The sequence below is a fragment of the Oncorhynchus gorbuscha genome, linkage group LG07 (genome assembly GCF_021184085.1).
Source record: "Oncorhynchus gorbuscha isolate QuinsamMale2020 ecotype Even-year linkage group LG07, OgorEven_v1.0, whole genome shotgun sequence".
Classification (NCBI taxonomy): domain Eukaryota; kingdom Metazoa; phylum Chordata; class Actinopteri; order Salmoniformes; family Salmonidae; genus Oncorhynchus; species Oncorhynchus gorbuscha.
In genome coordinates, this window is record NC_060179.1 from 31,373,340 (window position 1) to 31,388,111 (window position 14,772).

A 14,772-nucleotide genomic window follows, 5' to 3' on the forward strand; every position below is an offset into this window, starting at 1 on the left:
GAATCAAACCCAGTGCCCTGGCATTACAAGCGCCATGCTCTACCAACTGTGTTACACGGAATGAGTTTGACACCTCTGCCCTATATAGTGCACTACTTTTGGCCAGAGAGCTAGTCAAAAGTAGTGCACTATATAGGGGAACAGGGTGTCATTCTTAGTTCCAGCGAGCTGTTGATCGTCCCTCTTGTCCCAGCTTTTGAATTCATTTGGGCTCCTGGCCCCTTGTAGCCGTCTGCCGCGTGTACATCTGAATGATATCCTTTACTTATTTATTCATGTGAAATGAAAGTATGTTTGAACATACATTGGTAAGTACGAGTGGCCCTGTCGGGCAGAACTAATGGTCCTCTTTCACGCAGTTCATATTTCCATGGAGAGTTCATCTCTCTCCTGTGTTGTGCTACAAAGCCCTTAGACATATAATTGGTTTGTGGTAAATGTCCTTACCTGGACCCCACAGCGTGGAAAGTGTACTTTCTAGACTAGGGTTGCAAGTAGCCTAGTGGTTAAGAGTGTTGGGCCGGTAACTGAAACGTCACTGGTTCAAATCCTTGAGCCAACTAGGTGAAAACACTGCCGATGTGCCCTTTAGCAAGGCACTTAAAGTGAATTGCTCCTGTGAGTCACTCTGGATAAGAGTGTCTGTGAAAGGACAAATGTAGATTATGTGCAAGGCGCTAGCTGTCTTCAATTGCACTGACAGCGCAATAAATACAAAACATCCAATGCAAATGACTAGAGATTGAAAAATTGTTGAGAGGGATACATTTGACTACTTACATTCTGTAAGGCTTTTATTACAACCACAGGGACAGCCTTATACAGTCCCAGACTCAGGTACACACACACAGGCCATTGAGTAACAGTCATAAAAGCCATTTATTGACTAGGAACAACAGCTGGAAAACGCGTTCGCTTTCAATCTAAGTAAACTGTGACTCGCGAGGGGCTACTTTTGTAGTGTATTTTACTTGTTCTTTTGTATAAAAAAATAACATGGTTTTATGGAAGTGAAGGGTGAGCGTGTGATTGCGGACTAGCCTGAGTATTGGAATAACCTACCTGATGACTTTACTGCGGAGGCCTCTGTGCCTGCTGGCCTGCTCTCTGCTCTGTGTCTCTGTGTGTGCTGGGACCTGCTGGCCAGGAGAGTTTACATGTGAACAGGGCTGGTGTGTGTCTGAGGACCATGTGTGTGACTTCACTGACTACTGTGGGGATGGCAGCGACGAGAGAAATTGTGAGTATACAGCTCAATGACTCAGTGATTTACATTCATAGTTTGTCTTTCCGTTATTGTTGATTACAGACCACTGTTGAATCGTTGATTATTCGGGCCAAAGAATAAACCACTAATTAGGGGGCGTGTGTATGTAAATTTGGAATTGTGTGATAAGATTAACGTTCTGAGATTATGCGTAAAACCTACGTAAACATGTAAAAGTAGCCTCCATCTATGAGGGGACACAGATAAAGATGATTTGATCAGAGATTGTATGTGCTGTGTCATGACTGTCTTACCAAACAACACTTCAAACTGAACATTATGAAAATCAAACCCTGTGTTCAGTTTGCTCAATCTAAATACAGTCCTACAGGAGAGAACATGGCACTGTCCAAAAAATAATTTTAACTGTGAGCTGAAAATATATTTGAAGAGGTCTTTGATTGTCTTTTTGACGATATTTGTCCCTTCAGATATGAAAAACATGAGGTTTTCCACGCTTCGTTCCTAGAAACCTAGAATCACCTCTATCTCAGAGCAATTTAAATTCTTAGTGTTCATCACATAGATAGTCCTTATTTCACAGTACACCTATAAACAGGCTTTAACGTATGTCGTCGGAAGGAGACCAAGGTGCAGCGTGGTAGGCGTACATTCTTTTATTTAAATGTTCCACCAAGAACAACAATACACCGACCGAACCGCTTCATCGTGCAAACTACATGCACTCAAACAAAGACAAGATCCCACACTGAAGGAGGGCAAAAAGGGCTGCCTAAGTATGATCCCCAATCAGAGACCATGAAAGACAGCTGCCTCTGATTGGGAACCACACTCGGCCAAAGACAAAGAAACAGAGAACATAGAATTCCCACCCAAATCACACCCTGACCTAACCAGACATAGAGAATAACAAGGATCTCTAAGGTTAGGGCGTGACACAGGCACATTTTTAATATATAATTACCATTATATGGTCACATGTAATGGGGGAGAGATGTGTATTCAAATGAGGAGATTTCCTGTGCTTTGCACCAATGGAAATGCACAGAATGTTTACCACACGCACATGTTCTAACACCTAGGCTGGCGAACCACATGACTACCTAGAGTAGCCCTAGTAAAGACAGACAGACAGACAGCTCAATATTTATGGTACTAGTCCTACACTGCTTCAGCTCCATGCATTCCAATATGGCTGAGTCCCAAATGGCACCCTCGTCCCCTAAATAGTGCCCGCCACGGTAGTCACTAGAACGAAATGGGACAAGGATATCCCTGCCTGCCAAACCCTCCCCTAACCCGGACGACGCTGGGCCAATTGTGCGCCGCCCCATGCGTCTCCTGGTCGCTGCTGGCTGTGACACAGCCTGGACTCAAACCAGGATCTCTAGTAGCACAGCTAGCACTCTCGATGCAGTGCACTCGGGAGGCCAACACCGCAGTTTTGACATAGGGCCGTAAAGTAGCACTTCAGGGAGCATAAGCAGATCTGCTAAACAAATGGTTCTTTATGATGCCTACAATACAACCTACAGTGGAACTCTGCACCTCAGAGGGCTCTTAAACTACTATGTAGTCTATAGGGCTGTGGTCAAAAGTAGTGAACTACTGTATATAGTGAATAGGGTACCATTTGGGGGACAGACTCACGGTGTCCAATGGCCGACATGCTGTGTTCTGTGTTTATGAATGTTCTTGGTGGTTATAATATTTTTTGGGGGGTGAAGGTTCTGGATACACTAGGTGTGACTTTGAGCAGGGGTTCTGTGACCTGTTACCCAGCTCGGAAACACACTTAGGATGGACCAGAAGTACAGGGTTCAACACCACCGGACCCAAACACGACCACAACAACCAATCAGGTACCGCAATGATGAACTCAGAATTTCAGAAGCTACTTTGGTAAATGATTTGGGCCATTCTGGAACATGATGCACAGATTTGCCAACTCCAAATACACGAGCACTCAAGAACATTGGACATTTTATAAGATTCTTTCTAGTTCCTTTTACTATATCTCTCTCTCTCTCTCTCTCTCTCTCTCTCTCTCTCTCTCTCGCTCCTCCAGCTCATTACCTGGCTCTGTGGCCTGTGACAGGAGAGACAGCACAGGCTTACTTGAGGAGTCCTGTGTTCCTGCCCTCAAAGACATGCTGGGTAAAACACAGCTTTCATAACACCCGGTTTATCCTGCCATTGTGTTAACTGGCTGTCACCGTCCTTTACTGACATGCCACATGTCCTCCCCTCTTCTACAGGTGACCTTCTATCACCATGTGGGGGTGGTGAGTGGGTCTTTACAGGTCCTGACTCAAAAATACCCGCTAGGTTGGAGCCACTCGGCGTGGAACCGGTCAAAAACACAGGCACACACATGGCTACGGACAGTGATACCTTTCACCAGTGCTCACCAATTCCAGGTCTGTATCAACCTGCCTCACAACTTTCCCCTGTCATTCACAATCACAAACCATACAGTTAACTGGCTGTACCGTTTGGTAGGTCATATACTGCATGACCAAAAGTATGTGGACACCTGCTAGTCGAACATCTCATTCCAAAATCATGGGCATTTAATATGGAGTTGGTCCCCCCTTTGCTGCTATAACAGTCTCTACTCTCCTGGGAAGGCTTTCCACTAGATGTTGGAACATTGCTGCGGGGATTTGCTTTCTTTCAGCCACAAGAGCATTAGTGAGATCAGGCGCTGATGTTGGGCGATTAGGTCTGGCTCGCAGTAGGCATTCCAAATCATCCCAAGGTCTTCGATGGGTTTGAGGCCAGGGCTCTGTGCAGGCCAGTCAAGTACTTCCACACCGATCTCGACAAACCATTTCTGTGTGGACCTCGCTTTGTGCATAGAGGGCATTGTCATGCTGAAACAGGAAAGGGCCTGCCCCAATCTGTTGCCACAAAGTTGGAAACACAGAATCATCTAGAATGTCATTGTATGCTGTAGCGTTAAGATTTCCCTTCACTGGAACTAAGGGCCATAGCCCAAACCATGAAAAACAGCCCCAGACCATTATTTCTCCTCCACCACACTTTAGTGTTGGCACTATGCATTTGAGCAGGTAGCGTTCTCCTGGCATCCACCAAACCCAGATTGGTCCGTTTGGACTGCCAGATGGTGAAGTGTGATTCATCACTCCAGAGAACGCAATTCCACTGCTCCAGAGTCCAATGGTGGCGAGCTTTACACCACTCCAGCCGACGCTTGGCATTGCGCATGGTGACCTTAGGCTTGTGTGCGGCTGCTCGGCCATGGAAACCCATTTCATGAAACTCCCGACTAACAGTTCTTGTGCTGACGCTGCTTCCAGAGGCAGTTTGGAACTCGGTAGTGAGTGTTGCAACCGAGGACAGACCATTTTTACGCACTTTAGCACTCGCCGGTCCCTTTCTGTGAGCTTGTGTGGCCTACCACATCACAGCTGAGTCATTGTTGCTCCTAGATGTTTTCACTTGACAATAACTGCACTTACAGCTCTAACAAGGCAGACATTTGACGAACTGACTTGTTGGAAAGGTGGCATCCTATGACAGTGCCACGTTGAAAGTCACTGAGCTCTTCAGTAAGGACATTTTACTGACAGTGTTTGTCTATGGAGATTGCATGGAGGTGTGCTCAATTTTATACCTGTCAGCAACGGGTGTGAAGTGGTGTCCACATACTTTTGTGCATATATAGTGTACATGCAACCATCAATTGGATTGCAGACATCACAGATCAAGAGCTAACTATCTTGTCGAATCCCCGAGCTGGCAAGGTAAATATGTCATTCTGACCCTGAGCAAGGCAGTTAACCCACTGTTCCCCGGGCACCGAAGACATGGATGCCGATTATGGCAGCCCCCCCGCACCTCTCTGATTCAGAGGGGTTGGGTTAGATGCAGAAGACGCATTTCAGTTGAAGACATTCAGTTGTGCAACTGACTAGGTATCCCCCTGTCCCTTTGTCTCTGTTTGTGGTTTTTGCATGTAATTGTCATTTTTGACCGTTGAGGCATAAAGCTGTCAGGAATAGCTTGTAGCATTAAATGGGGGTCAGGAGCCTCTTAGATTGTTCTGACCCAAATGGACTCTACTCTAGCCATCTGGACTGAGTTGAAACCTACTAATAGTGTCCTCCTCTGCTCTACAGACACAGACCGGGTTTCACCACCCTGTTGTCTGGTCCCTCACCCCCTTCTGTTATCTTTGTCTCGACCATCTGCTACAGGGACTATCCAGCTCCACATCACCACAGCTCCAAAATGGCTGAATGATTCATGTAATAGAGGTCAACTCTGCTTGTATGCTGACGCTCAGTTTCACTTTGAGACGCAAATTCATTTTCCGGTCATACAGTACATGTCAGGCGATTCAGTTTGATGAAATTAGAGTTTTGAATTATATCGACACAGCGACTTGGAATGGAATCTGTCCAATGATCTGTCCGTCAGGATGAGGGTGATATGCAACATGCATCATCAGTCTCTTGTTGACAGAAATATGAAAGGTTGAGTCATAGCATAATGCTGATGTGGGTATGACACAAGCCATTGATTCATGTAGTCATAAATCAGTCCTAATCAGATGAGTTGTAAAAAAACTCCACTGTGGAAGATGTAGCCTGTGGACTTTGAACAGAACAATGGCGAATTAGGCTGATAGCAGAGACAGGAAGAGAGATAAAGGTTTGGTCAGATGAACACAGTCCTAAGATGCCTTAGCTAAGTGCACTATTAACCATACACACTGGTGGACACAAGTGCGCAGAACATTGTCCAGAACATTTTTGAATAGGGTGGCCAAGGTGGGGCACAGACCCAGTCGGGGGGGCAATAACATTTTGAACCTTAATCATTTACATTTAAGTCATTTAGCAGACGCTCTTATCCAGAGCGACTTACATGGAGGGTGGAATTTTTGTTCTATATAATTATGATGTTTCAACACATGGAATGCTTCAGCATAGGTTTGGCCACCCCTAAACTTTTCCTCTTCAAATAAATCATCAATCAATTCCAAAAGACTTGTTACAGTGCTTGCACTCAAGGTCAGGATTTTATATAAGGGAATTAGCATACAGCAGTAAATCCACTGGAAAGTGCCATCCAGAGTGCAAATTATACCGTGACATTCGGGAGTCTCTTTTTCATGGGACCTCCCATATATGGTCTTTATAGTAAAGACACATCATTTAACTGTAAAAATGTATTACATTTTAATGTGTCATTAACACAACCAGTCATAATGTTTTTTTATCTGGTTGTCAACCAAATCACTTCAAAAGGAGATTAAGTAGGTTACCTGCGCACGTTCGTGCACTTCAAAACAAGGCCAGCGTCCGAACGGTGCGCTGTGCACCCGCCATTTTGACTGGAAAGGGACATCTATTACAACCACCATCATCTTAAAGGCCCACCTCAGAGGAAGATGCCCCACCTATTTCAAGTCATTCCTGTCCTAGAGCGGACATTATCCTAGAGGTGAAAGCACCATCAGTTAAGACGGGCTCCTTTCCTGTCAGGTGAAAAGAACTATTTCAGAAAAAGACTACCAGTCTACCTGTCAGGAGATGAGTCTCAGCCTAACCGTGCCTATACAACCTTTTGACATGTTGAGGGTTGACGTTTGTCTGACTCTTGCTGTTTGATAAATCCAGTGATACCGTGTCGTATTCGTAATGTCATTAATATTTGGACATGCACACGGGCATCACCAAATAGCTATATTCTTTGTTCTCTCTTATCATTTCAGGAAGCTAGCTAGCTAGCTATACACTGGGTGTACAACATTAGGAACACCTGCTCTTTCTATGATATAGACTGACCAGGAGAATCTAGGTGAAAGCTACGATCCCTTTTTAATGTCTCCTGTTAAATCTACTTCAATCAGTGTAAATAAAAGGGAGGAGACCGGTTCAAGAAGGATTTTTAAGCCTCGAGACAATTGAGACATGAGCTGTGTTCAAATACTCATACTAACCGCACTAACCGTACTATTCGTGACGTAAATTGAGCATGTAGTATGCTTATTGGTCATAGTATGGAGATGGTTAGTATCCAAAAGTTCCAAAAATACGAAGTATACAAGAGGACACTATTTCCGTCCATGATGCAATTCTTCAGGAAATGGGCCTGACAAGAGCGGATACATATTCATTAACTAATTATGACAAATGTTAAGAAAATGTTGAGCAATGTTTTTTTTTAATCTTTATTTAACCAGGCAAGTCAGTTAAGAACATATTCTTATTTTCAATGACAGCCTGGGAACAGTGGGTTAACTGCCTGTTCAGGGGCAGAACGACAGATTTGTACCTTGTCAGCTCAGGGGTTTGAACTCGCAACCTTACGGTTACTAGTCCAACGCTCTAACCACTAGGCTACGCTGCCGCCCCAATGTGATAAAGTCATAACTTTTCAGATGAGTTTCCATTACACATTATGTTAACTGACAATTTGTTAGCTACGCTAGCCTTACAAACCACAAAGCATGTCATTACAGCTGTTGCTTATATGTGCTGGTATGTTGGCGAGCTACCTAATGTTAGTTGGCTACTAATACTTTGAACTTGCCGGTATAACTATATGCTATCTAACTACCCAGTGTTTATTGACTTGATTATTCACGTCATTCTTAGCTTAGCTAAACCGTATAGTCAAAGCCATTTGGGGCTTGGAACGCCTTATAAAATACTTTTAAACTGGAAGAACTTGTTCCGATTGGTGTTTTTAAATCACTGATGAAGGATTTTGAGGCTGATTCCCTGACCTGTCAATGTTTTTAATTAGCTGTTTTATGATTTTTGTTATACTCTTGTGAATTCTATGGTTTTTACTAGATTACTTGTAGTTTTTCATGTTGTCTGTCTGTAATTGTGTCATGACTTGCCTATCTTGGCCAGGACGCTCTTGAGAAAGAGATTTCAAATCTCAATGAGCCCTTACTGGTTAAATAAAGGTTAAATAAAATAAAAATAGTCATTGTGCGTTCTCAATGGACATGGTTAATGAAGTCGTAAGATGTCTAGCTAGTAATTTGTTATGCTAGCAAGAAGTTGCATAGCAACAGCATCAACTTTCAGTAGACAGGTCGAAGCGCTAGTACACAACTAAAAGGATACAGTTCGTTTACAGAATACTAAAATGAATTAATAGTATGTGGATATACTCATTAAGTGTGTATTATACAGTATGTTGGTACAAAGTCATAATTTTCTGTCACACCTGCTCCCGCTCTCCCTCTCTGGCGCTCAAGTGTGCCAGGCTGCCCTTCATTAGACACACCTGTCAACATCATTACGCGCATCAGCGCTCACTGGTCTCACATGGACTCCTTCACTTTGTTGATTGACTTCCCTATTTCTGTCTGTTCCTCACTTTGTTCCTCGTGTCTGCATTATTGTCGTTTCCGTTTCCCCTGTCCAGACACTGTCCATATTCTGGTCCTGTCCATGGTCATTATATGTTCACTCCCTGCACCTGCTTCTCGTCTCCAGCGTCGATCCTTACAATTTTCTTAAAATCAAATTTTAAACCTAACTCTCACCTTAACCCTAACCTTTACTACACTTCCACCATTAGCCTAAATCTAAACTCAAAAAGCATTTTTTTTCATGTATCTGTACAATATAGCCTATTTTGATTTGGTGGCTGTTTTATCTAGTGGAAACTCAGGTGTAGGCTACATAGAAAAGCTGTTTGGCTCTCAGAGGACAACAGGTGTTTCTGATGATTGAACATTGCAATGCAGGTGGGTGTTAATGGTGCTTTCAAAACAACTTGGAACTCAGCGAAAAAATGAGGTCAAATCATGATGTCAGTGATCTTCAGGTTGGAAAAGCAGAGCTCTAATAATATGCCATAGTTTCCAACTTGGAATTCTGAGTTGGATGACCGATTTGTCTTGAATGCACTGAGGACGGCATAACATTTCAATAAAACCACTCCCTGAAACAAAATGTTGGCTGAAAAGAATTTGCACATTATCTCATAGGAAAAGGCACGTAAAACTCACGGAAACATTAAGTCACACATTCGGATTTGGCACATCACGCCCAAATATATCATACTTTGACTAAAACAATGACTTATTTTGTCATTTGTCTTTCAACTCCAAAAAGTATTCTACTGATGTGGGTGTTTAATGACATTCAGACTACAGAGTGGCATGTATTTATGGATGCCAAGGGGAGCCATGCTTCCCCAACAATTTTAACAATGCAAAAAGAAACAAGCGTATAAATTATTTCTCATTCGTGTCTATCCGTGGTTCATAATTGTCCTTCAATTCGCAAGAGGCTATTTCACCAGAGAAAGCATCTGAGCGAGGCAAACAGCTCCCCTCTGTCTTAGTATTTGTAACCCATGTATCTGATGATGTCTGACCCAAAATAATATGACATGTCACATACTAAGACAGGGGCGCTGTTTCGCTCCTTCTGATGCTTTCTCCAGTGAGATTGAGGTGTCTCGCTGTCGGTGAGCGTCTTGGTCAAAATGATCAATATATTCAGAGATGACCTATCAGAGCTCAGAATTTGGGGGGGGGGGGGGGCTACTGGGGTGGCCAATCAGATTTCCGGGAGGGCTATGGCCACCCCCTGGACATGCCACTGCACGCACGCACGCACGCACACACACACACACACACACACACACACACACACACACACACACACACACACACACACACACACACACACACACACACACACACACACACACACACACACACACACACACACACACACACACACACACACACACTGTATAATGTTCCTCTGCCCTGTGTATTACAGGTCATCATTCTAGGGGAGCTCTCTGGTGACAGTGACCCCTCTGAGATCGTGGCCATAGATGACATCTCCTTCAGTGATGGTTGTGTGACTGTCCCTGGTAAGGTCTTCTTCCATACCACCTCACTGTACACACAAATGTCAGGCCATGGCAAGGGTTAAAATGATCAAAATCAGCATTACACAGTAAAGTATATCCCCTATAGGGCTACATATGAGGAAAACCAAGAAGAGGGGGATATACTGTAGTTGAAATACAAATATCAATACACACAGAATCCTGTTCTGTTCCTGTTGGCATTCTGTAGAGGCAGGTAGACATGGCCCGAGCTGTCAGTCATAACTCCAAATGTGGAAATGTTTGGTTGTTTTTTGCCTAATAAACCTACTGTATCTGGCCTCAAATTGAGGCCTCTTAATCATGAAACAATAAATTCACCCCAAAGTGTGAGCTCACCATCTTAATTTATGGCTGTTGGCATGATGGAGTGGACAAGAGAGACATGTGGCCTTGTGAAACCATAATTCAGGGCTGTGTGTGTGTGTGTGTGTGTGTGTGTGTGTGTGTGTGTGTGTGTGTGTGTGTGTGTGTGTGTGTGTGTGTGTGTGTGTGTGTGTGTGTGTGTGTGTGTGTGTGAGATAGCTGGACATGGATTTGTGAATGATAGCAGTGAATGTGAGAGGCCCCAGAGCTGCACAGCATTAGAGCAGATCATATTACCTTATGCATTGAGCAAAATACATGTTAAACCTGCTAGAGAAAGTTTTCCATAATCTCCGCCTCAGTGAGCTCCTTCAGTAGAGGTAGAGGAGATGAGATCAGCAACACTTGGAGAACAAATGGATTTAAATAAAAAAGCTTTATTGCAATTAATCGTACCTACATGTTTCATATTTTATCCTTCTTTAGGGTTTTTACAGAAATAAAAAGGAATGAGGATTTTGAACGATTCAAAGTGGCCTCAGGGACCAATCACCAAGAATATGCTAATAAAAATGTGATAGGTTAAAACAGTTGTAGAAAGACCAATTGCTTCTGAGTGCATGTTTATTTTTTATTTTTTATTTTACCTTTATTTTACTAGGCAAGTCAGTTAAGAACAAATTCTTATTTTCAATGACAGCCTAGGAACAGTGGGTTAACTGCCTGTTCAGGGGCAGAACGACAGATTTGTACCTTGTCAGCTCGGGGATTTGAACTTGCAACCTTTCGGTTACTAGTCCAACGCTCTAACCACTAGGCTACCCTACCGCCAGTTGCACTGACCAATGGAATGTGAAAACACTAAAATAACATCAAACGTTAGGTTGGATGACTTACACGAATCTAACCAATTATTATTAGTGTAGACTGACCAATAGATTGTGATATTTTGTTGTACTGAACAATGGAACATGTACATTTGTTTTCTGTAAAGGGGGGGGTTCTATTAATCTTGCCCGGGTGCCTGTGTCGGCATGTTTTGCACCTGGTGAAGTTGATTGCTCCTCTCTCCCAGCGTTCACCTGGTGACGTAACGGGCCTTTGGCCGGTTCCATGCGGCTCAGATAATCGAATCCGCCCAATGATAAAGTCAGTTGAGAATAATACCACCTGACAATGTAAACAGACACCCACGACATTACCAATGATAAAGAAGAGATATGCTTTCTAGAGGAAATCCTTGGGAATGAATTCCTCGCTCATACAGTACCAGTAGGGAATAAATATTTGAAAATGGAATCTATGAAACGCCTCTCTACGCTTTCTAAATGGATTAATAACGCCACCTCTTAGACCCAGGGACATTTTCTCAATACCAATCATTTGTTTCTTTAACATTTAACATGTCTGGCCACTGGATTTTTTAAAATGATCTCCTCTTTTGATCGAGCGTCTGTGTTCAATGATGCTTTCCTTAAGGGATTCAGTTTATCATGTAAACAACATTCTTGGTTTTACAAGTTGTGAAACTGCTCATTTCCGTTCTCTTGCTCGGACAGGGCGATTGTACCATTTGAATGTTTCTTATGAGTTGACGATGAATACGATTACCACACTTAAAATCCCCCCACTGCTGGCCATCCTGTAAGCCTATTGGACGTGACCATCTTGTGAGGGACAAGCGTTCACCCCTCTATTTATTATATTCCTGGCTTTCTTAGAAGTAACCAGGGGTTTCTCCTTAAATAGATTTTCTTAAAGGTGCACGACTTTGTAAAATATTTTAACAAAAAGCTGCGAAAAGCTGCTTGAAATCTCAACTTCCTTAACAGGTTAAAGGTGCACGACTTTGTAAAATATACCCGTGTTTAAATGTAACATTCTTTATAGTACTTGTCTTGGGAGTAAGGGTCGTGCAATATATACGAGATGGCTTTTCCTGCTCCTGTTCTGAACCAGTGGGATCTTTCCCGGATTCTCTGTTTTCATTTGACTTCTTGTAGCCATTCCCTTTTGAAAATACAATTGTATTCCAATTTATCCAGCATACATGGTTTATTCCTTTCTTGTACAGCGGGTGGGTCTAATCCTGAATGCCGGTTGGTTAAAACTGCATTCTAGCTTGGTATCTCTTCCACATGTTACCACCTGCTAAAGCTAAAGGCTTTTCTTCAGAGGTAGGGTGATAGTGGTTTTCATGTAAAAGGATGTTGCAGTCTGTGGGTTTGGTATACAGATCACAGGATAAAACACACATTTGTTTTTGTGACCATTATGTCCAAAAAGGTCATCGTTTCAGTGTTATAATTCACAGTAAATTTCAGACATCTAAAACAATAATTTATAAACCTCCAACATTGTAATGTCTCCCTTGTTACGGTAAAAAAAACATGATCGATATAACATCTCCAAGTAACAATGATGGGGGAGAAAATAGTTCATGATAGGGTCCTATAAAAAAACGTTATTCTAGTCTGCCAACAAAAAGATTAGCATAACTATATAAAAGCCATCTTTGTTCCCTTGCCAGTCGAAGGTAGGGCCTATTATTGAAGAAAAATAAGTTGTTTTTCAAAACAGTAGAAGCCAGGCTGACGGTGAAGCTTGTGGGGAGGTTGTGTACTGGCCTGGTATCAAGACAGTGTTCTGAAGTCTCCAGGCATTGTAGGTGTGTCATGGTGGTATACAAGGCCTTAATGTCCTAGGAGCACAATATAGTTCCTGGGTTCAACAGGGGAGGCTATAGATGAACACAATGAACTGAGTGCTGTCCTTGATGTATGACTTCAGCTTCGGGACAAACTCTTTAATGTGATGATCTACAAAACTGGAGACCCTTTCTGTGAGTCTACCAAACCGGAGACAACTGGCGTGTCAGGATGGTTAAGAGGCTTGAGGGGGGCACTCATTCAGGAGAAACTGTGCAACTTTAGGGGTGATATCTGAATTAAACTCACCCTCCTCGAGTAAGAGTCTGAGATCTGTTTGGAATAATCGTGAAGGATATGCGTTCATCTGTTCGTAGAAACAAGAGCAATTAAGTTGTCTTAGGACCTCCTGGTCACATCTGGATTTGTCCATAACAACAATTGCACCTCCTTTATCTGCAGGTTTTTTGACAACAGAGGCATTCTTCTCAAGTTCACTTTAGTGCCATCTGCTTTTCTATAGAGCTGTTAATAATTTCGTCGTAGGCTTTCTTCTTCAGATACGTTTTCAAATCCAGCTCAGCGAGTCTACACTACAGTGCGTTGCAAAAGTATTTATCCCCCTTGGCATTTTTGCTATTTTGTTGCATTACCACCTGTAATTTAAATAGATTTTTATTTGGATTTCATATAATGGACATACACAAAATTGTCCAAATCGGTGATGTGAAATTTAAAAAAATGACAGAGTCAAATGATCTGTCACAAGATCTCAGTATGTATACACCTGTTCTGAAAGGCCCCAGAGTCTGCAACACCACTAAACAAGTGGCAACACAAAGTAAGTGGCACCATGAAGACCAAGAAGCTCTCCAAACAGGTCAGGGACAAAGCTGCGGAGAAGTACAGATCAGGGTTGAGTTCTAAAAGAATATCAGCAACTTTGAACATCCCACGGAGCACCATTAAATCCATTATTAAAAAATGTAAAGAATATGGCACCACAAAAAACCTGCCAAGAGAGGGCCACCCACCAAAACTCACGAACCAGGCAAGGAGGGCATTAATCAGACAGGCAACAAAGAGACCAAAAATAACCTTGAAGGAACTGCAAAGCTCCACATTGGAGATTGGCGTACTTTAAGCCGTACATTCCACAGAGCTGGTCTTTACGGAAGAGTGGCCAGAAAAAAGACATTGCTTAAATAAAAAAATGTGGGAGACTCCCCAAAGATATGGAAGAAGATACTCTGGTCAGATGAGACTAAATTTGAGCTTTTGGCTTTCAAGGAAAACGCTATGTCTGGCGCAAACCCAATACCTCTCATCACCCCGAGGACTACATCCCCATCATGCTGTGGGGATGTTTTTCATCGGCAGGGACTGGGAAACCGGTCAGAATTGAAGGAATGATGGATGGTGCTAAATACAGGGAAATTCTTGAGGGAAACCTGTTTGTCTTCCAGATATTTGAGACTGAGATGGAGGTTCACCTTCCAGCAGGACAATGACCCTAAGCATACTACTAAAGCAACACTTGAGTGGTTTAACGGGAAACATTTACATGTCTTGGAATGGCCTAGTCACAGCCCAGACCTCAATCCAGTTGAGAATCTGTGGTATGATTTAAAGATTGCTGTATACTAGCGGAACCCATCCAACTTAAAGGAGCTGGAGCAGTTT

The 14,772-nt window shown here is 42.9% G+C and overlaps 1 protein-coding gene across 1 annotated transcript in view; it reads left to right on the forward strand.

Moving 5' to 3' along the window:
* Positions 1-874: 874 nt before the first annotated feature.
* The window catches only part of malrd1 (MAM and LDL receptor class A domain containing 1), a 123,381-nt gene continuing 109,483 nt past the window's right edge, over positions 875-14,772 (forward strand). The window contains exons 1-5 of the mRNA XM_046356187.1: positions 875-1,240; positions 2,956-3,090; positions 3,297-3,385; positions 3,487-3,648; positions 10,021-10,117. Coding sequence (XP_046212143.1) covers positions 1,066-1,240; positions 2,956-3,090; positions 3,297-3,385; positions 3,487-3,648; positions 10,021-10,117 — 658 coding nt within the window. The 5' untranslated portion in view covers positions 875-1,065. The remainder of the gene's footprint in view (positions 1,241-2,955; positions 3,091-3,296; positions 3,386-3,486; positions 3,649-10,020; positions 10,118-14,772) is intronic.